Raw genomic sequence first — 23,502 nt, forward strand, 5'->3', positions numbered from 1 at the left:
ATTCAGTGACTACCTGTGTGTGTGACAGGTGCACATTTTAATACCCATTACTGCATATACCTACCTGTTGTTCACAGTGCACCCACCTACCTACGTGAGCGCACGCAGTGTCACTGTGCCTGTCCGCTACCTGTCTGTGTGTGACAGGTGCACATTATAATATCCATCACTGCATATACCTACCTGTTGTTCACAGTGCACCCACCTACCTATGTGAGTGCACGCAGTGTCACTGTGCCTCTCCGGTACCTGTCTGTGTGTGACAGGTGCACATTATAATACCCATCACTGCATATACCTACCTGTTGTGTTCAGTGCACCCACCTACCTACGTGAGCGCACGCAGTATGATATACCACTCCGTGCATACCTGTTAACTGCACCTGTGTGACTGCACATTGTATTAGTCAAGTCAGTGCATACCTTTCACTTCATCCCCCCCAATATGGACAAAACAAAAGGCAGAGGCAGGCCACCTGGCAGCTCTGTTTGAGGTCGCGCTGTCGTGATTTCATGCGGCCCTCGACCAAAGTACAGTGTTCAGAAGGCGCGTGCCATCAACCCCCAATATTGTCAGGACGTAGTTGACTATTTAAAGGGACTCTGTAACAAAAATGTCATTGTGTTTTCTACCATCCTACAGGTTCCTAAACCTATTATAATGTGCTCTGGCTTACTGCAGCACTTTCTACTATCACCATCTCTGTAATAAATCAGCTTATCTTTCCCCTGTCGGACTTGTCGTCCTGTGTCTGGAAGGCTGCCAACTCTTCAGTGTGATCTGCTATGCATGCGCCCTCTACGCACACTCCCCTGTGTGTGTGTGTGTTATTTACATTAGCCAGCTTTTCTGTGCTCTCTTATCTTTTACAAGCTGGATAAATCCTCTGTTCACATACTAATGAGTCACATACTGCAGAATTACAGAAAACCGGGCAGAGCTGTCTGCAAGAAGAAACAATCAGCTTGTAACTCTTCAGTGAGCTGCAGGGGGAAAGAAACACACAAATGATCTCTTGAGATTCAAAAGGAAGGCTGTAAACAGCCTGATTGTGTATGGATGTATTTTCTATGTGTGGACATACTGTACATCAACCTACTTCCTGTTTTGGTGGCCATTTTGTTTGTTTACAAACAAACTTTAAAAAACTGTTTTTGACTACTTTTAATGCGGCGGGGATCGGCGAAATTGTGACAGAGGGGAATAGGAGATGTCCCCTAACGCACTGGTATGTTTACTTTTGTGTGATTTTAACAATACAGATTCTCTTTAACACAGAACACCTCATCTTTCTCAGCTTCCGCACGGAAGCGTGACATATCTTTCTCCTCCTGCTCTGATTCTGGCACCCCACTTAACACTCAGTCGGCTGCCACCACCAAAGTGCCATCACCCCAGGGCTCAGCGGTGTGGAAATTTTTTGTTTGCCTGCCTCAGATGAGAGCAATGCCATCTGTACTCTCTGCCACCGACAATTGAGCCGTGGAAAGACCAAGACCCGCGTAGGGACAACTACCTTACAAAGGCACATGATTACAAAGCACAAACTGCAATGGGATGACCACCTGAGGAAAAGCAGCACACAAAAGCAAAGCCACACACCACAGTGGAAGATACCAGGCCGCAATTTTATCTCAAAAAAGGCGATACCTAAACTGTACCGTGATGTTAAAAGGCAAGTGGTGGCATCTCTGGCACACAGCGTTGGGTCAAGGGTCCATCTGACCACGGATGCCTGATCTGCAAAGCACTCTCAAGCCTCCCCAAAGACTAAGTCAGTCCCCACACACAGCATCTCTGCCTGCACGCCGTGTGACTGCCTGCCCCAAGACTAAGCATGGGTGTCCGCAGAAAATTTTCCAGGGGGGGGGCAAAAAGTGGGGAGCAAAAAGCGGGGCGGCGCGTGTAGCGCGCCGTGCCGCAAATCTGGGTTGGTGAAAAATGGAGCTACGGAATGGGTGTGGTCATGAACCAGAATGGGGGTGTGGTCGTGGGTGGAGACAAGTTTACATGAACTAAGCAATGGTGGGACATTAGATTAGGACAAGGTGGCGAACCTTTTGGAGGTCGAGTGTCCAAACTGCAAAGTCACTTTACTATCACAAAGTGCCAACAGCAATTTAAACTAAATACAAACGTTTTAACTCATACATGAACATTATGGAAAATTAAGTTGAAAATAAACTGTGAAGATAAACAATTTCATCCATCGTACTCCTGAAAAAATTATTCATTTTTTTAGAACCTCCCAGTTTCATTTTCTGTTTTAAAAAACGGAAAAAGTAGGTTTAATGCTATTGTTTCATATGATGATGATTCAGCTTTTTCCATAGTCTCACAGTTAGCAATCATGTGACCCCCAACAAGACAAATTCAGCAATCATGAGGCCCCCCCCCCCCCCCCATCAAGACAAATTCAGCAATCATGAGGCCCCCAACATGACCAACTCAGCAATCATGAGGCCCCCAACAAGACAAATTCAGCAATCATGACAAGGCCCCCAACAAGACAAATTCAGCAATCATGAGGCCCCCAACAAATCATGAGGCCCCCAACAAGACAGTCAGTAACCATGAGGCCCGCAACAAGACAAATTCAGCAGTCATGAGGCACACAAATAGACAGCTTTTCACATAAATAGGCAGAATGCCCCCTTAATATGTAGACACCTCTCACCTGGCAGCAGTTCCCCAAAATACACTCAATCTGACAGCAGTGGTTCCACAAAAATAGGTAGCCCCAGGTCTATAAGTGTCTCCAGAATAGGTGGCCAGCGGTATAGATGTCCTCAGAACTGGTAGCCAGGGGTAGAGATGTCCCCAGAACAGGTAGCCAGGGGTATATGTGCCCAGTATATGTAGTCAGGGGTATATGTGCCCAGTATATGTAGGCAGGGGTATATGTGCCCAGTATATGTAGGCAGGGGTATATGTCCCCAGTATATGTAGGCAGGGGTATATGTCCCCAGTATATGTAGGCAGGGGTATATGTCCCAGTATATGTAGGCAGGGGTATATGTCCCAGTATATGTAGCCAGGGGGATATGTCCCAGTATATGTAGCCAGGGGGATATGTCCAAGTATATGTAGGCAGGGGGTATATGTCCCAGTATATGTAGGCAGGGGGTATATGTCCCAGTATATGTAGCCAGGGGGATATGTCCCAGTATATGTATCCAGGGGGATATGTCCCAGTATGTGTAGGCAGGGGTATATGTCCCAGTATATGTAGGCAGGGGTATATGTCCCAGTATATGTAGGCAGGGGTATATGTCCCAGTATATGTAGCCAGGGGGATATGTCCCAGTATATGTAGCCAGGGGGTTATGTCCCAGTATATGTAGGCAGGGGGTATATGTCCCAGTATATGTAGGCAGGGGGTATATGTCCCAGTATATGTAGCCAGGGGGATATGTCCCAGTATATGTAGGCAGGGGTATATGTCCCCATAAAAAGTAGCCAGGGGGATATGTCCCAGTATATGTAGTAGGCAGGGGTATATGTCCCATTATATGTAGGCAGGGGTATATGTCCCAGTATATGTAGGCAGGGGGTATATGTCCCAGTATATGTAGCCAGGGGGATATGTCCCAGTATATGTAGCCAGGGGGATATGTCCCAGTATATGTAGGCAGGGGTATATGTCCCAGTATATGTAGGCAGGGGGTATATGTCCCAGTATATGTAGGCAGGGGGTATATGTCCCAGTATATGTATCCAGGGGGATATGTCCCAGTATATGTAGCCAGGGGGATATGTCCCAGTATATGTAGGCAGGGGTATATGTCCCAGTATATGTAGGCAGGGGTATATGTCCTAGTATATGTAGCCAGGGGTATATGTCCCCAGAAAAAGTGGTAATGTGTGCCCCAGCAGGAGGGGAGCAGCGCAGAGAAGAGGGAGGGCTATGGGCACTCACCTTAGGGGGCTCTCCCTCCCTCTCTCGCTCTCCCCTCCGGAGTCCGGAATGAAGTGTGCAGCGGCTGGGCAGCGGGCTGAACTTACCTCCTCTCGTCGCACGCGCCGGATGGATTAGCCGCTACTCTGGTCTGATCCAGACCAGAGTGCGGCACCAGAACTTCCGGCGCAGGAGCGAGACGAGGTAAGTTCCGCCCGCTGCCCAGCCGCTGCACACTTCATTCCGGAGGGGACAGCGAGGGAGAGAGAGCCCCCTAAGGTGAGGGAAGGGGGGGGGAGACGTCCACCCTTCCCCACTGTGCCCATAGCTCTCTCTCTTCTCTGCGTTGCTCCCCTCCTTCTGGCTGCACGGGCACGCGGCCAGGGGGGGCAGCGGGCAGCCAGGCTCGGGCAGATGCCCGGTTTTGCCATATGTGCAGACGCCCATGAGACTAAGTCACTCCCCACACAGCATCTCTGCCCGCAGGCCGGTTGACTGCCTTCTCCACCACCACCAACAGTGTGCAGGTCAGGGCTCCAGGTGGATTCCTAAAATTTTAAGACCGACGGCTATATGAGTGTGTCGGGGGGGGGGGGGCAGACCCACGATAATAAGTTTGTCGCTTCATTGTGGACAGACCAAATTTGATCAGCTGGACAGTCACTGTTCTATCATTGAGCTACCACAGCCCGGCGACCATATGGGCTGGAAAGCCGCCATCACCTGCACTCTCATCATGGTGCGCACCAGTCCAGCACGGGCCGTCACTACACAAACAGCTGTTTGCGGTGCGTTACACAGTGAGTTTGGTGTGTCAGTGTGAAGCAGTACTCTAATTACACTCCCTGATTGATGTATACACATGCAAGATGTTTTAAAGCACTTCAGTCCTGCAATTTAGCATTCAATGTGATTTCTGCCCTTAGAACGCTGCTTTGCGTCAAATCCAGATTTTACCCCAGGACTTTTGGGGTCTATCCCACTCATCCATGCAAAGACTCCTTGAAACATCTTTTCTGTCACTTTTCTGGCCAGCATAAGTGTTTCTAGTTTTCAAAGTTCGCCTCCCCATTGAAGTCTACTGCGATTTGCGGAAGTTTGAGCGAACCGAACTTTTGCGAAAGTTCGCGAACCCGGTTTGTGAACCGAAAATCGAAGGTTCGGGCCATCTCTATGGCAGACGGCAAGAGAGGACAGACAGCTTTGGACTCGTGTCGAAAGGTATGTCCAACACTGCCGATGCTGTGGGACGCACCCCGGGACTTGGGGTAAGTTTGAAGCCGCTTCTTCAAACTTCCCCAATGTGGAAATGATGACATCACAGAAATTGTTGCTTTGACGATTGATGAGAAATTGTGACCTTGGTGATCGCGATTTTGGTTTAAATTCAATTTATCTTTCAGGCCTAGTTACTGGTATACCATTTCTGCAGATGACACAAAATGTATTTTCTAAGCAAGTAGGTAGGAGTTTGTGTTTTCAAATAGAGTGTGATTATCCTCTCAAAACTAAAATTACAGTAATTACTTAGTTACATAAAAGAACATTTGAAAACATTCCTATATTTTTCCTGTGCGTAAAATTGTTTATTTTCACTTCGGAGAGCACTAGAGGCTTGCTTATATCTTTTTATTGGCAAAGGCAAGAATCTCCCTGTGTTTGTGTCTTCACTCTGCCCCCTCCCTCTGCTGAATAGACACATCACCCTGGAAACAGCTGAGTTACCTACGTAAAGGTAGGGTGGCAGAGTGAAGACACAGACACAGAGAGATTCTTGCCTTTGCCAATGTCAAGAGATAAGCAAACTTCTACTGTTCTCTGCAGTAAAAATAAACAATTTTGCACACAGGAAATGCATGGGAATGCTTTCAAATGGTCTTTTATGTAACTAAGGGCTGGATCACACTAAGTGCTTGATTCAATAAACCGTGATAGCTGATATCACGGTCGCGTTAGCGTTTTGCACGCAAAAATTTGCGGTAGCCTGCGCGAAACGTTAGGCGCATTATAATACGCACAAAACACTGGCGCGACCGTGATATCAGTTATTACGGTTTAGTGAATCGAGCCCTATGAGTGTTTTGACCTTTTTTTTTTTTAATCACTAGCGTTAAAAGCAATTGTGCAATGAAGTCCAATGTGAGTGTTCTCACATGAGCGATGCGATTCCTTTCCAATCACAAACGCACGGGTCTTGCACCATTTATTAGGCGATGGTGCTTCCATGCAAGGTATAGGAAAAATTGCAAATCGCTTTAAATGCATTTTGAACAGTAATTTTGTGAACATTTTAAAGGCAAATTTGCTTTAAAAGATATTCAGTTCCAGGTCAAAGAGTACACTACCAAAAACACTTTAAAAAAAGGTTTTGCTTCTGCCAGCCCACGTAGCCACCCTGTACCTGCGCCGTCACTGACCAATCCTCCAGTCCCCCACCGTGGTTCAGTTTTGTTATCGCCGACTTGCAAGTCGATGGCCACTGCACCTGCGTGGCGCTGGCCGCACACATCCTTGTTTACGCTCCCGTCGCAGGGAGCATCCTGTGCAGTACATACTGTACATGCACAGGATGCTCCTGGCGGCGAAGAGCATGAACGAGGATGTGCATGGCCAAGTGAAATTGAGCCACAGTGGGGGACCGGAGGACCGTTGAGGACCAGCGTGGGCACAGGGCGATTGGAGGGGGCTGGCAGAAGCCCCAGGTAAGTGAGACTCTTTTTTTAAAAGATACTGCAGGTCTCCTTAAAGGATTTTTGAACAGTGTATTTGTAACTTAAAAAAAGCTCTGCAATTTACTTTCCAATTATTCACATAGGTTCAGCTTGTATCTGCTCACCTCCTTTGTTTTATAAGCAGAGCCTCAGTGAAAACAGCCAGTTAGGCAGTATTTCTCCGAAGGAAATTAGCAATGGCAGCCTCCACATCCCTCTATAGGTTTCCTTTAACATAGCTATTAATAAATTTACTTCTCTCTCTCTCTCTCGTACGCCGCAGCTGAATTGCCCGTAATGAGTTTCAAAGTAATTATCGTAAGTTTGAAACTAGTAAGTCGGCACAAAGGAAGGTGCAGTCACTCAGAACCAAAATACCCCATTTCCAAGAGATTTGCTTTTATGCCAAACAGACCTGTACAAAAAGGTATATTGAATTTCAGGCTCTTCAATAATTAAACCAGTAAGTGTTCTCTTTTCCAGCGCACGCGGGTGCCCCTGTCGAGAAAATACAAATGGAATTTCAAGCAGGGCCTGGGGCGTCAATGAAAATGGTGCGTTCAGTTAATGTTCAGAGGACTGACGATGGAAAACAAAAGCTGGAAAGCCCGGTAGACCGCACGGCTCTGACAAAGCTGCAGAGGATTCTGGGACTCGCTGAGGTAAAGAATCAGGTGAATCTAATCGACAAACACCTTCAGGTGAACCACATTCTCCTAAATACTAATTGTAACAAGGAATTTATTATGAGTGTTTTATTTAGTGGCTGGATAGTGTACTGGTTAAGGGCTCTGCCTTTGACGTAGGAGGCCTGGGTTTGAACTTCGGCTTTTCATGCTCAGTAAGCCAGCACCTATTTAGTAGGGAGACCTTGGGCAAGACACCCAACCCCTGAACACAGCTACTGCCTAATGAGCACGCTCTAGTGGCTGCAGCTCTGGTACTTTAAAGCTGGATTGTCACCATAAAAATCAAATTTCAACAACAACTGGTCTGAGTGTATTGAGTGATGAAGAGGCTAATCCTGCATTCAAAACTTTTTCTACTCATATAGTTTGACGTTATCATATACCTTAGGAGCACTAGCCCTTTAATTGCCATTTACATCGGCTAGCAAAACAGTTGCATGCTGGGGTGTCTTTTTATCTATAATATATTCCTCTTCCTCCCTTTATTTCCTCCTCCTTCTAATTACATAACACAGTGCACTTCCTAGTATAGACTTCAGTGGGAGTGTCTGAAGACTCCGGGAGGAGGGCAGGTAACGAATACACAGTTAGCAAGAGGAGAAAAAAAGAGTGAGGGAGGAAACGATGTCAGGATTAGCTTCATTCAAAGGTAACCAAGATGGAAACTGTCTAGAATAGGATTCTCTGGTTTTCCTTTATAAAATTCACAGGAATCTAAACTAGTATTTATCTACTTATATATGTGTTTTTTTATTTCTAGGTGTCACTTGTTCTTTAAAGGGAACCTAAACTGAGAAGGATATGGATTTTTCTTTTTAAAATAATGCCAGTTGCCTGACTCTCCTGCTGATCATGTGTCTCTAATACTTTTAGCCACAGCCCTTCAACAAGCATGTAGATCAGGTGCTCTGACTAAAGTCAGACTGGATTAGCGGCATGCTTGTTTCAGGTGTATGATTCAGCCACTACTGCAGCCAAAGAGTTCAGCAGGACTGCCAAGCAACGGGTGTCCAGGCAAGCTGGGTGTGTTCGCGCTCTTGGTAAAAAAAAAAAGGAACCCGAAGGGCTTAGAGGTGGCTAGGCCACGTAAGACCCAGGCGGTATACCCCTCCAAAGGAGGGTGAATGGCACAAGGGGAAAAAAGGCACCCAGGGTATGATAAAACTAAGTTAGAACCAGTTAAAAAGAAAACAAGTTACCCGTATATACTCGCATATAAGCTGACCCGCATATAAGACGACCCCAACTTTTACCTAAAAAGCAGGGGAAAATGATTGACCCCCATATAAGCCGGGGGTAGGAAATGCTGGATTGGTGCAGGCCGCGTGATCCCCCCAGTGTGTCCCAGTATAGCTAGTATAGTGCCCAGTATGGGTAGGTAGTGCCTCGGTATAGCTAGTAAAGTGCCCAGTATAGCTAGTATAGTGCCCAGTATAGCTAGTATAGTGCCCAGTATAGTGCCCAGTATGGGTAGGTAGTGCCCCAGTATAGCTAGTAAAGTGCCCAGTATAGCTAGTAAAGTGCCCAGTATAGCTAGTATAGTGCCCAGTATAGCTAGTATAGTGCCCAGTGCCTAGTATAGTGCCCAGTATAGCTAGTATAGTGCCCAGCATGGGTAGGTAGTGCTCCAGTATAGCTAGTAAAGTGCCCAGTATAGCTAGTATAGTGCCCAGTATGGGTAGGTAGTGCCCCAGTATAGCCAGTAAAGTGCCCAGTATAGCCAGTAAAGTGCCCAGTATAGCTAGTATAGTGCCCCAGTATTGGTAGGTAGTGCCCCAGTAGAGCTAGTAAAGTGCACAGTATAGCTAGTATAGTGCCCAGTATAGCTAGTAAAGTGCCCAGTATAGCCAGTAAAGTGCCCAGTATAGCCAGTATAGTGCCCAGTATAGCAAGTATAGTGCCCAGTATAGCAAGTATAGTGCCCAGTATAGCAAGTATAGTGCCCAGTATAGCCAGTAAAGTGCCCTGTTTAGCCAGTAAAGTGCCCAGAATAGCCAGTATAATGCCCAGTATAGCCAGTATAGTGCCTAGTATAGCAAGTATAGTGCCCAGTATAGCAAGTATAGTGCCCAGTATAGCTAGTATAGTGCCCAGTATAGCTAGTATAGTGCCCAGTATAGCTAGTAAAGTGCCCAGTATAGCCAGTAAAGTGCCCAGTATAGCCAGTATAGTGCCCAGTATAGCGACCCCCCCCCTTCCCGCGGCCACCGCTGCTATTACTTGTTCAGCCGGCGGCCACTTCCTCTAATCCGGGTGCCCCTCTCGCTCTGCTCTCCATAATGCGTATAAGTGTATCACAGCAGCGCGCCTGCCGCTGCTGCTGTGACGAGGCAGGAGAGAGCTGTTCCCCTGGTAACGGCGATACACATCGCTGTTACCAGGGGAACCGCTCTCTCCTGCCTCGTCACAACAGCAGCGCCTGGCGCGCTGCTGTGATACACTTATACGCATGATGGAGAGCGAGAAGGGCACCCCGATTAGAGGAAGCGGCCGCCGGCTGCACAGGTAATAGCAGTGGCAGCCGCGGAGGGAGTGGGCGAGCGGGCGCAGCGGACCACCTCCCACCACCACCCAAGACTCGCATACAAGCCAACCCCCCAACTTTTGGCCCCCTTTTTTTATATGCGAGTATATACGGTAAGTTGGCTTACTTTAAAAGAAGACACAATCTTACGATTAATTACTTTTAAAGTGCACTGACAACGCGATTTGTGGGACTGCACCTGCTTCCTCAGGCCAAATAAAAATGCCTAAAATGATTAAAGGGGAACTGCAGAGAGAGGTATATGGAGGCTGCCATGTTTATTTCCTTTTAAGCAATACCAGTTGCCTGGCAGCCCTGCTGTTCCTCTGCCTCTAATACTATTAGCCATAGCCCCTGACCAAGCATGCAGCAGATCAGGTGATTCAGACTTTAAAGTCAGATCTGACAAGACTAGATGCATGCTTGTTTCTGGTGTTATTCAGATACTACTGCAGAGAAATAAACCAACAGGGCTGCCAGGCAACTGGTATACCTCTTACTTCAGTTCCCCTTTAAATATATTGCTCAGAGCATCAGAGAAGATCCCGCCTGGGTGGATATTTTAAAGAGACACTGAAGCGAATTAATTTTGCCCTTTTTACCTTATAATTCGCTTCAGTGCTCTCACCACAAGTAAACCGCCACGTCCCCGCCCCTAAATGAGGGCTGCAGGGCCCCCAAATCCATGTGCAATCATCCACGACCAACTTGGTTGTGGATTTTGCTGCGCTGAGAGGCAGAGCTATCTGCTGTAGCTCTGCCTCTCCTGACATCAATCGCCACGCTGCTCTCCGCCTCTCTCCTCCCCTCTCTGTGAAGGAAGAGTGAGAGGGGCGGGGAGAGGCGGCGGTCCGCCGCGGTTGACATCAGGAGAGGCAGAGCTGAAGCTGGAAGCTCTGCCTCTTTACGGAAATGCCGGCCAGATTGCTCCCCCCCCCCCCCCCCCCGGGATTTGGGGGCTCTGTAGCACTCATTTAGCGGCGGGGACGCTGCGATTTACTTATGCCGAGAGCACTGAAGCGCACTATAAGGTAAAAAGGGCAAAATTAATTCGCTTCAGTGTCTCTTTAAATTAAATTAAATTACTTTAGGATGGTAATAATGGTAGTAGTAAATAATATATGTGATCACTAGGCTGCTAATAAAGCGCAGCATAAAAAAAAATCTTCAGTATTCTCTGTATGAAAATACTCAGGCATGGCCCCTTCTAACATCTCACAGCTCCTCATTTACCAGCAGGGCAGCTGACGGGGACATGGTTGACTTTTTTATTTGGTTTTCTGCAACTGACATTAATTCTCTGCATAAAGCTGCTAAGCTGTCTGTTATTAAAGTGAGGCCATGATGAGCAGATGAGAGGAGGAGCTATCATATTGCACACTCACATTTTTTTATATTCACAAAACATTAGTAAAGATGCTGTGCGCAGAAAGTAAGGTAGAGCATATTGCGCAATTAGCGCAAACCCAACATACACATTACCTAGGTAACAAAAGTCATGCTAATTGTGTAATGCATGCTACCTCACTTTTGAAAGCACTAGTTAAAGTTGCCATGTGTGCTCAGTGCATGCCAACTTTACCAATGTTTTGTGAATACTCCCCGGAGTACTGCTGTATTTTTTGGACTATAAGACTCACTTTTTCTCCCCCAAAAGTGGGGAAAAAAATCACTTATAGTGCCAATACTGGGAGTTCCTGACTTATGAACACCTGCTAATACTGCCAATACGAACCTCCAACCCGCCGCAATGTCAGGGACTCCCTGTAGTGTGCCGATGAAGAGGAGGACACAGGGGGCCAAACGGAGGACACAGGGGGACAAACGGAGGGCACAGGGGGACAAACGGAGGGCACAGGGGGACAAACGGAGGGCACAGGGGGACAAACGGAGGGCACAGGGGGACGAACGCAGGACACAGGGGGACACAAAGGGGCATAGAGGAGGACACAAGAAGGAAAGAGACGGACACATGGGGGACACAGGAGGACACAAGGGGTCAGAGGGAGACACAGGGAGACACAAGGGGGCATGAGGTAGAAAGGGGGCCTAATCCACAAGATGCCGCTTCACCATGGATGCACCAGGTTTAGTATATATTTTTTCCCCCTGCTTTTTCCCCTCTAAACCTAGGTGCGTCTTATGGTGGGGAGTGTCTTACAGTCCGAAAAATAAGGTATTTGTGTAGGATCAGTGTTGCTTGCGAATTTTCGCCAAAGTCATTTTCACATCGAAAATGCTATTTACAATTTTGAGAAAATATTTGCGAAAATACATTGTATTTTTGAAAAATGGTCAAAGAAAACGAACTTCAAAAAAATAGTTATTTTACTGAAAATTATTTTCGCTCATAATTGTTTAGGACTTTGCAAATATTACTCGAATGACTATAGCGTAGAGATGCTCATTCGGATCACGCCGAATTGAAACTTCCGGTTTTCATGCGCATGCGGATTTCCGATCAGAATTTGGAAACTGGAAAATGGAAATTGGAATTCCGTGGAAATCTTATTTACTGCAACTCGGTCATTTTAGCCCATTTATAGAGGCATTGGATCGATCAGAGAATGCAGAATTTTTCAGCAAAATTTTAATTTTAGACCAATCCCGAGACTGATATTCCGCTTTTCTGGTTTACGTTTTACCAATTTCTGTTTTTCTGAATTTTTTTTTTTATTCTTTCATGCAAAGCATGACTTATAAATCACTCCTCAAAAATCAGAAAAAGGAGAAATTGGTAAAACGAAAAAAATCTAAATTTCCTTGAAATCGGAAATGGGCTTTTCCGGCCATCCCTAGTATAGTGGAATTAGAATATCAGGATGTTTGCTTTAGTAGCCTTTTAAGAATCTGTATAGCGTTTCACAGAAGTTTTGTTCACTTTTTTGCCAGACCGACTCACAAAACATCACACAAACATGGTCAAGTGAAAACTTTTCTATACCTGGAAACACAGAGCCACAACCAGAAGGAAACAAAGAGCAGCAACCAGAAGGAAACACAAAGCAGCAAGCAGAAGGAAACACAAAGCAGCAACCAGAAGGAAACACAAAGCAACAACCAGAAGGAAACACAAAGCAGCAACCAGAAGAAAACAAAGAACAGCAACCAGAAGGAACCAAACAGATAAATAAAGAAACTCAAAAGGAAAAGAGTCACAATACTCACCATAGTCATCATAGTAAAAACAGCACAAGAGGTCATGAACAGAATCAAAGTCAGAGCGAACAGGACGAGAGAGAAATAAAATCTCACACACATGATGATAAAACACATCATAAACATAAACACGGTCAACAGTCAGAGGATAAAAAACATCCCCATCCAGATCACAATCATAAGGGAGGACATAAAGGTCATCATCATGATGGTGATGATGAACACAAACATGGTCATAAAGAAACGCACACACATACAGACCAGCATCACTCAAAAGAGCACAAGGACCGTGATAAGAAAAAAGATAAAGGACAAAAACACAGACATCACCAACAGTCAGGTAAAGGTCCCCACTCCCACACAGACCAACACCACTCAAAGGAACAGAAGGACCATGATAAGAAAAAAGAGAAAGAACACAAACACAGACATCACCAACAGTCAGGTAAAGGACCACACTCCCCTACAGACCAGCATCACCCGAGAGAACCCAAAGAAAAAGATAATAAACACAAACACGGTCCTCACCAAAAATCAGATGAAGAAACTCCTTTCAATATAGGTCAACATCAATCAGGAGATGGCAAGGGTAAGAAAAAAGAAGTAGAAATCCATTGCAGATGTTGGCCAGAAAGTAAAGAACACCATAACCACTCTCATGGGACATTTGAAGAAAAGCACCAACCTGAAGACCAGCACCAAAAAGAACATGATAGACATCACAAAGGTGAAAGTGAACGTAGGAAGCATCAGCGCCAGGGCCCTCATGAAGCAAAACACAAGCATGAACATGAAAGAGAAGGTCACAGGGAGAAACAAGATGACCGTCAGAAAACACATAACAGAAGAGGAGAAAAGGACGATCTTCTTGATGACTCATCCGAGTGGGAGGAGTCCATACATCCCAAACAGGCACATCAAAAAGAAGAAAACAGACCATGCACATGTCCACAAAAAAGCGAAGAAGATCATAAGGCTCGCCATCATCAGAAAGAAAAACACGACCAACAAAAAACAACAAGTGATCACAAACAGGAGGACAGGAAATGCACATTCCTTAGCAGCGAAAGTACAGAAAGAACTGAAAATAAAAAGAACTATCAAAATAGTCACCAAATAAAGCAACGGGAAAGCACTGACATCGATACTAGTGAGGACGGCAGCATAAGTGAAAGAAAGCACAGGTACAAATATACCGAGAGCAACAGCAGACACCAGGAATGGAGAGGTCAGAGTCATGATTCAAGTCAAAAGAAATATGACGGCCCAAGTACAAAGTCTAGGAAAACCTTTTGGCCAACAAAAAAATACAGCTACACTTCTGATAGTGAATCGTCAAACTACAAGGTAAGCCCCTGCCTTTCTTGAAGCAATGCAGGTAGGAACACACTAGGCAAAAACACCAGCATTGAGTAAAATGCTAGCGTTAAAGAGAATCTGTATTGTTAAAATCGCACAAAAGTAAACATACCAGTGCGTTAGGGGACATCTCCTATTACCCTCTGTCACAATTTCGCAGCTCCCCGCCGCATTAAAAGTGGTTAAAAACAGTTTTAAAAAGTTTGTTTATAAACAAACAAAATGGCCACCAAAACAGGAAGTAGATTGATGTACAGTATGTCCACACATAGAAAATACATCCATACACAAGCAGGCTGTATACAGCCTTCCTTTTGAATCTCAAGATATCATTTGTGTGTTTCTTTCCCCCTGCATCTCTCATGCACTGAAGTTTCAGGCTGCTCTTTTCTTCCTGCAAACAGCTTTGCCCTTGTCTGAATTTCCTCAGTACGTGAAAGCCCAGCCAGCTCAGAGGACGATTTATCCAGCTTATAAAAGATAAGAGAGAAGAGAGAAGCTGCCCTAATCTAAATAATACACAGGCAGTGTGCATAGAGGGGCCTGGAAGGGGGAGTTCATAGCAGAACCACAACACTGAAGAACTTGGCAGCCTTCCAGACACAGGCTGACAAGTCTGACAGGGGAAAGATACATTGATTTATTACAGAGATGGTGATAGTAGAACGTGATGCAGTTAGCCAGAACACATTAGAATAGCGTTTGGAACTTGTAGGATGATAAAAAACAGGATGCAATTTTTGTTACGGAGTCTCTTTAAGATTCTTAATGTAAGTCAATGGGGTACATGAAAACGCGCATGTGTTTGCGTTCTGCAATGTGCGTTTTTAAAGCGCTGATTTTTCTAAAACACACATAATGTATGTCAATGGTGACACACGGAGGTATAGCGTTTTATTGCATTTTTATTGCGTTTTTTTATGCGTAAAAAAAAAAAAGTTTGATAATGTACCGCCTAGTGTGTTCCCAGGCCTCAATATTAGTGCAAATAAATTGGGGCACGGTTGTACTCAATATAAATGTTACAGATTATCGTAGGCACTGCCCATAAAATTAGGGATAATCTATATAATTTAACACATGTATAGCATAACGAATATATGTACCGTTATAAGTATATCTGCAGCCATAACATTTTAACAGTTTAATTAAATGTACCATGAAAACAGCTATGTATACTGTCATTTCTAAATCGGCTATTTAGCAGCTACACATTATTAGGTGCAGCCTGTAAAATTAGGGCAAGATGGTAAATTACAACAGTTACATATATACATATATATATATATATTATACCATATTGGGCAGATTAGTGTCAGGTGTAGGGGGTTGGTTAGTGTTAGATATAGATGCAGGGAGGGGAAATGTGAGAATAAGAACACGTAATAGTAGAATATCAGTAAAATTGCCTTGATTGTACTATCCCAAACAGCCACTAGTAAAATATCGGTAATATTACCAATATACTACTATGGACAATATTCCTGCCCAAATTTCCTTGCGACTTTATTCTCTTTCTGGTCTTTTACGCTTCAACTATCTCCTCAATCCTCTCCTGCTTCTCCTCTTAACCTCCCTAGCTGAGCTCGGGCTATGCCGCGCAGGGGGAGATCTCAGCCCCTGGTGGGGCGATTTTTATCCTGTAAAGTGCTGTACACGCAGCTAGCACTTTGCTAGCCGCGCGTACAGCTTGATTGCCGCCGCTCTGCGGCGATCGCCCGCACGCAGCGGCGCAAGAGGCCCCCCCCCGCCAGAGCCCTGCGCTGCCCGGACCAATGAGTTCCGGGCAGCGCTATGGGGTGGATCGGAGACGTCTGACGTCAGGACGTCGGCTGACGTCCATGACGTCATTCCGATCGTCGCCATGGCGACAGGAGAAGCCAAACAGGGGAGCGCGTTATATACGCGTTCCCCTGTTTGCTATTGTTGCTGGCGACGATCGAACTAGAGGGACACATGCGCCCTCTAGTGGCGTTTCATGTAGCTACCACTCTGGTAGCTTTACATGAAACATAAAAAAAAAATAAAAAAAAATTGGATTTCTGCAATTTTTGCAGAAAAAATTAACCGCCAAGGAGGTTAATCTACATCCTCCTCTCCTCCTTAATTACTTCTACCTTCTCCAGGCCTTACTTCTCCTCTTCCACCTTGTCTCTATTCTGTTCTACCAGCTCATCCAGTAGTATTTCTCCTCATCCTCCTGGTAATCCTTTTACACCACCTGCCACTCATCCTCCTGATCTTTATCATCCACTCCATTGTTGATCTATTCCTGGTCTCTCCTTCACCTCCTTGTGAACAGCCTCTTTCTATTCCTGGTCCTTCTTCTTTCCCTAACCTTTCCATCTACCATCGGTTCTCTCTCTCTCTCTCTCTCTCTCTCTCTCTTCCCCCCCCCCCCCCCCCCTATCTTCTTTCTCTTCAATCGCCTCAAATGCTTTCTGCTTTTTCCATTTCCACATCATCACTCTCCCTCTTCTACCCCCTTTGCCCACCCCTTCCCTTTTGCCTCCTTTTTTTACTTCTTTACCTTTTTTACCATCTTTTAATTATTTTCTTCTATTTTTTTCATTTCTCTTAATTATTATTTTTTTGTTCACACCTTGTTCCTTATTTTCTTTCATGCTTTAGGCATTCTTAGAACCAGAAGTCGTCAATGCTGTGTTTAAGTCTACATCTACTGTGCTGGTATGTCACCTTTACTAACACTTGTCGCAATTACAGTATGTTTATAAAATTTGTGCTCACCAAGTATAGAAACCCCGTTGACCCTGGTGCCGAGATTCTATTCAACTGCCATAATGGGAGGAGTTTTAAAGGGACCCACTACCTCTGACTGGTTGTTTTCAAACTAAAACACACAAAAGTGAGTGCACCTCTCACATGTTTTTAAATGTTTTATTCTATCTTTTTATGAGATAACACTGGACACTGTGATGCAATGTAAAGTAGTCAGTGTGCAGCTTGTATAGCAGTGTATAGTTACTGCCTTATCAAAATAACTCAATACACAGTCATTCATTTCTAAACTGCTGGCAGCAAAACGCCCCTGAGGCCGGTTTCACACTGTGCCTTGGCCTCTCGTTTTACGGTGTAATGGGACGGTCACATTGCACCGCAACTCCAAAAATACAGCCTTCGGGGATCTCTGCGTCAAAGCACTGAATTTCCTGTTCTGGCATCAGGCCAAGCAGGAAGTGAGGCTCTCTAACGCTCACTTCCTGTGGCCAAAAAAGACGAATTGCGCAGAAGTGTATTGATAAAATAAGCCTCAACGCAGGCGCAACTCGAATGCGCGCAGCGAATGGTTTTCAATTTGTTTGGCGTCATAGATTTACATGACTTCTGATTCTCCACATGTCACTGCACAAGATGCTCAACAACGCAGTGACTCGCGGCGGGCAAGCGTCGAAAACGACTTAATCTCCCCTTTCGGGTGCGCACAATCGCGTCGGGAGTGGAAATAGCAGGCAGCGTAAATCCTATGCCGCATCAGGCTTAAGCAGCCACAAGTGCAGCGTAGGCTTTACATGTGGTGGTCCGGAAAAAGTTAAAGAGGAGTGGAAGAGGATTCCAGTGGCAACCTGTGAAGCTACATACCCAAGAGTGTTTACAAAGCACTGGAAAATAATGGTGGGCACACAAAATATTGACAGCTTTTGGCATAATTTTTACATTCTACACTTAGGGGTGTGCTCACATTTGTTGCTAGCGGTTTAGACATTAATTTCTGTAAGTTGAGCTAATTTGATGGGACAGAAAATGTACCCTGCTATACAAACTGAACACTTGACAAGTGTCATATCTTCAGTGTTGTCCCAGGAAAAGCTATAGTAAAATATTTACAAAAATGTGAGAGGTGTACTTACATTTTTAAGTAGATAGATAGATAGATAGATAGATAGATAGATAGATAGATAGATAGATAGATAGATAGATAGATAATGATCCTATATCTAGCCCCAGATGCTCACTCTTTCTCTACAGCGAGGGTGTTATGGCCACACTATCATGGAAAGGTTTCATAGTGGCTACTCTTATTGTTTGACCCATGGCTGATGGACCAATAGGCTGTGAGGGTCATTGTGGGGGAACAGGGTGTGAACTATTTGGGAAGGGGGTACATCTAGGCTTTGCTGGGGAACCCCATGATTTGTAATCATGCCGTTGATTCATATCTCTCTTAATCTGTTTCTATCCAGTGGCTGGATAGTGTACTTGTGGCTGGAGAGTGTGCTAGTGGGTGGATAGTGTACTTGTGGATGTATAGTGTGCTTGTGGATGGATAGTGTACTTGTAGCTGGATAGTGTACTTGTGGATAGATAGTGAACTTGTAGCTAGATAAGTGTACTTGTGGCTGGATAGTGTGTTTGTGGATGGATAGTATGCTTGTGAATGGATAGTGTGCTTGTAGCTGGATAGTGTACTTGTGGCTGGATAGTGTACTTGTGGCTGGATAGTGTGCTTATGGCTGGATAGTGTGCTTGTGGCTGGATAGTGTACTTGTAGCTGGATAGTGTGCTTCTGGCTGGATAGTGTGCTTGTGGCTGGATAGTGTACTTGTGGCTGGATAGTGTGCTTGTGGCTGGATAGTGTACTATTTGCTGGATATTGTACTTGTGGCTGGATAGTGTACTTGTAGTTGGATAGTGTGCTTGTGGCTGGATAGTGTGCCTGTGGCTGGATAGTGTGCTTGTGGCTGGATAGTGTGCTTGTGGCTGGATAGTGTGCCTGTGGCTGGATAGTGTACTTGTGGCTGGATAGTCTGATTGTGGCTGGATATTGTGCTTGTGGCTAGATAGTGTACTATTTGCTGGATAGTGTACTATTTGCTGGATAGTGTACTTGGGGCTGGATAGTGTACTATTTGCTGGATAGTGTACTTGTGGCTGGATAGTTTGCTTGTGGCTGGATAGTGTACTTGTAGCTGGATAGTGTACTTGTAGCTGGATAGTGTGCTTGTGGCTGGATTTTGTGCTTGTGGCTGGATATTGTGCTTGTGGCTGGGTAGTGTGCTTGTGGCTGGATGGTGTACTTGTACCTGGATAGTGTGCTTGTGGCTGGATAGTGTACTAGTGGAGGGATAGTGTACTGTACTTGTAGCTGGATAGTGTGCTTGTGGCTCGATAGTGTGCGCGTGTGGCTGGATAGAATACTTGTGGCTGGATAGTATACTCATGGCTGGATAGTGTGCTTGTGGCTGGATAGTGTGCTTGTGGCTGGATAGTATACAGTACTTGTGGATGGATAGTGTACTTGTAGCTGGATAGTGTGCTTGTGGCTGGATAGTGCACTGGTTAAGGCAGAGGTGTATCTAGAGGGGTACAGGCATGGCTCGTGTCATGGGTGCCACAGCACCATGGGCGCCGCCATGCTTGCCCTTGTGCTGCACCCCAAGCCTGCCCCTGTGCTGTGCTGCCATGACTGTCTCCTTGCCTCCCCGTGACTCAGAGTCAGAATTCAGATCAGATGATTTCTGTTATCTGGGGAACATTGGCTACTTAATTTATGTATGTAGGGTGCACTTAGCTTATTGTTAGAAAAGAGCACAGAGAGGGAATAAGAAGAGATATTTCCCCCAAAAAGTACCTTCAGCAGTATCCCGAGCCAAAAAACACATACAACAATAACAAATGTACAAAAAGAAAGGATTCTGTTTTTATAGGGGATGGGGGCACTGACTGCTGGGATGGGGGAGGGGCGCAATTTCAGTGTTTGTGATAGGCTCTATATTACCCAGATACGCCCCTGGGTTAAGGGTTCGGCCTCAGACACTCTTCCTGTGAACTAAGCCAGCACCTACTTAGTAAGACGATCCTGGGCAAGACTCCCTAACACTGCTACTGAGCACGACTTAGTGGCTGCATATCTGGCACTCTGATTCAGACAGGAGAAAAGCGCAATATAAATGCTCTGTGTCTTGTCTATCAATAACATTAGTTATGTTATGACCTGTTTATACTACCACTGTCAAGCAATGCAATTGCAAAGCAAGTCAATTGGGCTTTCCATCTGCACTGCATTAACCCCCTTACGGCCGCCTAACGCCGTAAGGTGGTTAATGCAGTAAGGTGGCTCCCCAGGACTGTGTAACGCCGTTCAGCGTCAAGTCCTGGGGGCGGAGATTGCAAGGAATGGCGCACGCATACCTGCTTAAAGGGACTCAGAGCTGAAAAAACTAAAAAGATTTATACATACCTGGGGCTTCCTCCAGCCCCATCCGCTCCGATCACTCCCACACCGCCGTCAGGGCCAGGCCGCGGCAAGAGAGGCTCCAGACTCAGGGCGCAGTGTAGGAGGGGGCACACAACTCACTCAGCTATCATTCCCATAGTGGGCTTGATTCACTAACTGGCATTAAGCCGGTTAGTGAGCCTTAACACTTTGTGGGCGCAAACCAGGGCGTTAGGTTGTTTGCACCCACACATTGCACACAGCAGCGTGCACTTCACGCGCAGCTCGGTGCAACGATAATGCCGTGCGGTGCGGCGATAACGTCGCACCTGCTGCCCTGAAAACGTCACTCCAGGTGTGCCGAAAAATGGTGCATTGGGTGTGCCAGAAGCTGTTTTCGGCGCACCAGGTGCAACGTTTTCAGAGCAGCGGGCGCGACGTTATCGTCGCACCACGCGCCATTATTGGCGCACCGAGCTGCGCGCGAAGTGTACAGTGCTGTGCGCAATGTAGCTTTGCGTGGCTATTAGTGCGCTCAAAGCTACTTAAGGGGCACTAAGGCTTTTAACTTTGGCGCTAACACTTAGCGCCGGTTAGTGAATCAAGCCCATTATGTTTGAAGCAGAGAGAAATAAGAAATAAGATACACGGCTGTATCTGAAAGCCAGATAAGTAGAGATTAAGGTGTTGGGGGTCCTGGAGCACCTCTTAGTCTAATAGCCATCAGTGTGTGACGGCTGGGGTGGGACGGATGGAGGGGCGCATTTTGGTGTCTCAACCTTGGGTGCTGGAGCACCATGTCCTGGGTCTGACCACCGTCCTCCATTCCCTGCAGCTTTGGAACCCGGGTCCCGTGACTTCAGCCAGTCGGCTCCAGTCTACGCAGCAGAAGTGCGCCCTCTACGTATCTCTCCAGCAGTGATTAGAGCCCACCAATAGAAAGTACTGTTGGTGGGCAGAAAAGGGGACGGGGGGAGATTCATTTGTGTGCTCAGTTGTATAGCTCTGCAGCGAGCCATTAAAGTTGCAAAGCCCTAATTAAAAAAAAAAAAGCCTGGTCACTAGGGGGGTGTAAGCCTATGGTCCTTAAGTGGTTAACAGCATTGACGTGTATCCAGGCACAGGTTCCATACTGTGGTGCACGCCATACTGGTGATGGTGTGAATGGTGTAAGAGGGCATTGGTGAATAGTGTGCGGTGTATGTGATTGTGCAAAACCATCTTTAATCTGTATGTTGTTTTACAGGCTCCGAAACAGGATGAGAAAAGCAGTGAACAGGACCTGGCACCTTATAACGTACGGAACACACTCTAGAAATATGATAGTCAGATTTTGAGGATTCTGCACTAGTGAGGAGCACACATTTCGCATAATCGTAATGTTGTGTCATAACTTGGAATTATGATATAAAATTGTAATGCAAAAAATCGTATTTAATTTAGTTTGTAAATGTAATCAGGAATCGTAATTTTGCATAATTTTCATGCCATTTCATGCCTACTGAAGCGATTGATAGCAAAGCCCTTATTTTGTCACCAAAATTACTACGTACAGTGGGATGCGAAAGTTTGGGCAACCTTGTTAACCGTCATGATTTTCCTGTATAAATCGTTGGTTGTTACGATAAAAAATGTCAGTTAAATGTATCATGTAGGAGACACACATAGTGATATTTGAGAAGTGAAATGAAGTTTATTGGATTTACAGAAAGTGCGCAATAATTGTTTAAACAAAATTAGGCAGGTGCATAAGACATGAAATCAATATTTAGTAGATCCTCCTTTTGCAGAAATTACAGCCTCTAAACGCTTCCTGTGGGTTCCAATGAGAGTCTGGATTCCGGTTGAAGGTATTTTGGACCATTCCTCTTTACAAAACACCTCTACTTCATTCAGGTTTGATGGCTTCTAAGCATGGACAGCTCTCTTTAACTCACACCACAGATTTTGAATTATATTCAGGTCTGGGGACTGAGATAGCCATTGCAGAATGTTGTACTTGTTCCTCTGCATGAATGCATTAGTGGATTTTGAGCAGTGTTTAGGGTCGTTGTCTTTTTGAAAGATCCAGCCCCGGCGCAGCTTCAGCTTTGCCACTGATTCCTGGACATTGGTCTCCAGAATCTGCTGATACTAGGTGGAATCCAATGTGTCCCTCAACTTTGACAAGATTCCCAGTCCCTGCACTGGCCACACAGCCCCACAGCATGATGGAACCGCCACCATATTTACTGTAGGTAGCAGGTGTTTTTCTTGGAATGCTGTGTTCTTTTTCCTCCATGCATAATGTCCCTTGTTATGCCCAAATAACTCAATTTTAGTTTCATCAATCCACAGCACCTTATTCCAAAATGAAGTTGGCTTGTCCAAATGTGCTTTAGCATACCTCAAGCGGCTCTTTTTGTGCTGTGGGCTTCCTCTGCATCACTCTCGCATACAGCATCTCCTTGTGTAAAGTCCGCTAAGTGATTGAACGATGCACAGTGACCCCATCTGCGGCAAGATGATGTAGGTTTTTGGTGCTGGTCTGTGGGTTGAGTCTGACTGTTCTCACGATTCGTCGCTTCTGTCTATCCAAGATTTTTCTTGGTCTGCAACTTCGAGCCTTAACTTGAACTGAGCCTGTGGTCTTCCAATTTCTCAATATGTTCCTAACTATAGAAACAGACAGCTGAAATATCTGAGACAGCTTTCTGTATCCTTCCCCTAAACCATGATGGTGAACAATCTTTGTCTTCAGGTCATTTGAGAGTTGTATTGAGACCCCCATGTTGCTACTCTTCAGAGAAAATTAAAAGAGGAGGGAAACTTACAATTGACCCCCTTAAATACTATGTCTCATAATTGGATTCACCTGTGTATGTAGGTCAGGGGTCACTGAGCTTAAAAGGGCAATTTGAGTTCCAATAATAATTAGTTCTAAAGTTTTGGAATCAATAACATGACAACAGTGCCCAAATTTACCCACCTGCCTAATTTTATTTAA

General features: G+C 45.5%; 1 protein-coding gene across 1 annotated transcript in view; it reads left to right on the forward strand.

The window, feature by feature from the left end:
• Nucleotides 1–23,502, forward strand: part of LOC137522040 (vitellogenin-1-like) — a 337,455-nt gene that overhangs the window by 270,350 nt on the left and 43,603 nt on the right. The window contains exons 23-26 of the mRNA XM_068242060.1: nt 7,094–7,284; nt 12,716–14,329; nt 16,973–17,029; nt 21,763–21,813. Of these exons, the coding sequence (XP_068098161.1) occupies nt 7,094–7,284; nt 12,716–14,329; nt 16,973–17,029; nt 21,763–21,813 (1,913 nt within the window). The remainder of the gene's footprint in view (nt 1–7,093; nt 7,285–12,715; nt 14,330–16,972; nt 17,030–21,762; nt 21,814–23,502) is intronic.

The sequence above is a fragment of the Hyperolius riggenbachi genome, chromosome 6 (genome assembly GCF_040937935.1).
Source record: "Hyperolius riggenbachi isolate aHypRig1 chromosome 6, aHypRig1.pri, whole genome shotgun sequence".
Lineage (NCBI taxonomy): Eukaryota > Metazoa > Chordata > Amphibia > Anura > Hyperoliidae > Hyperolius > Hyperolius riggenbachi.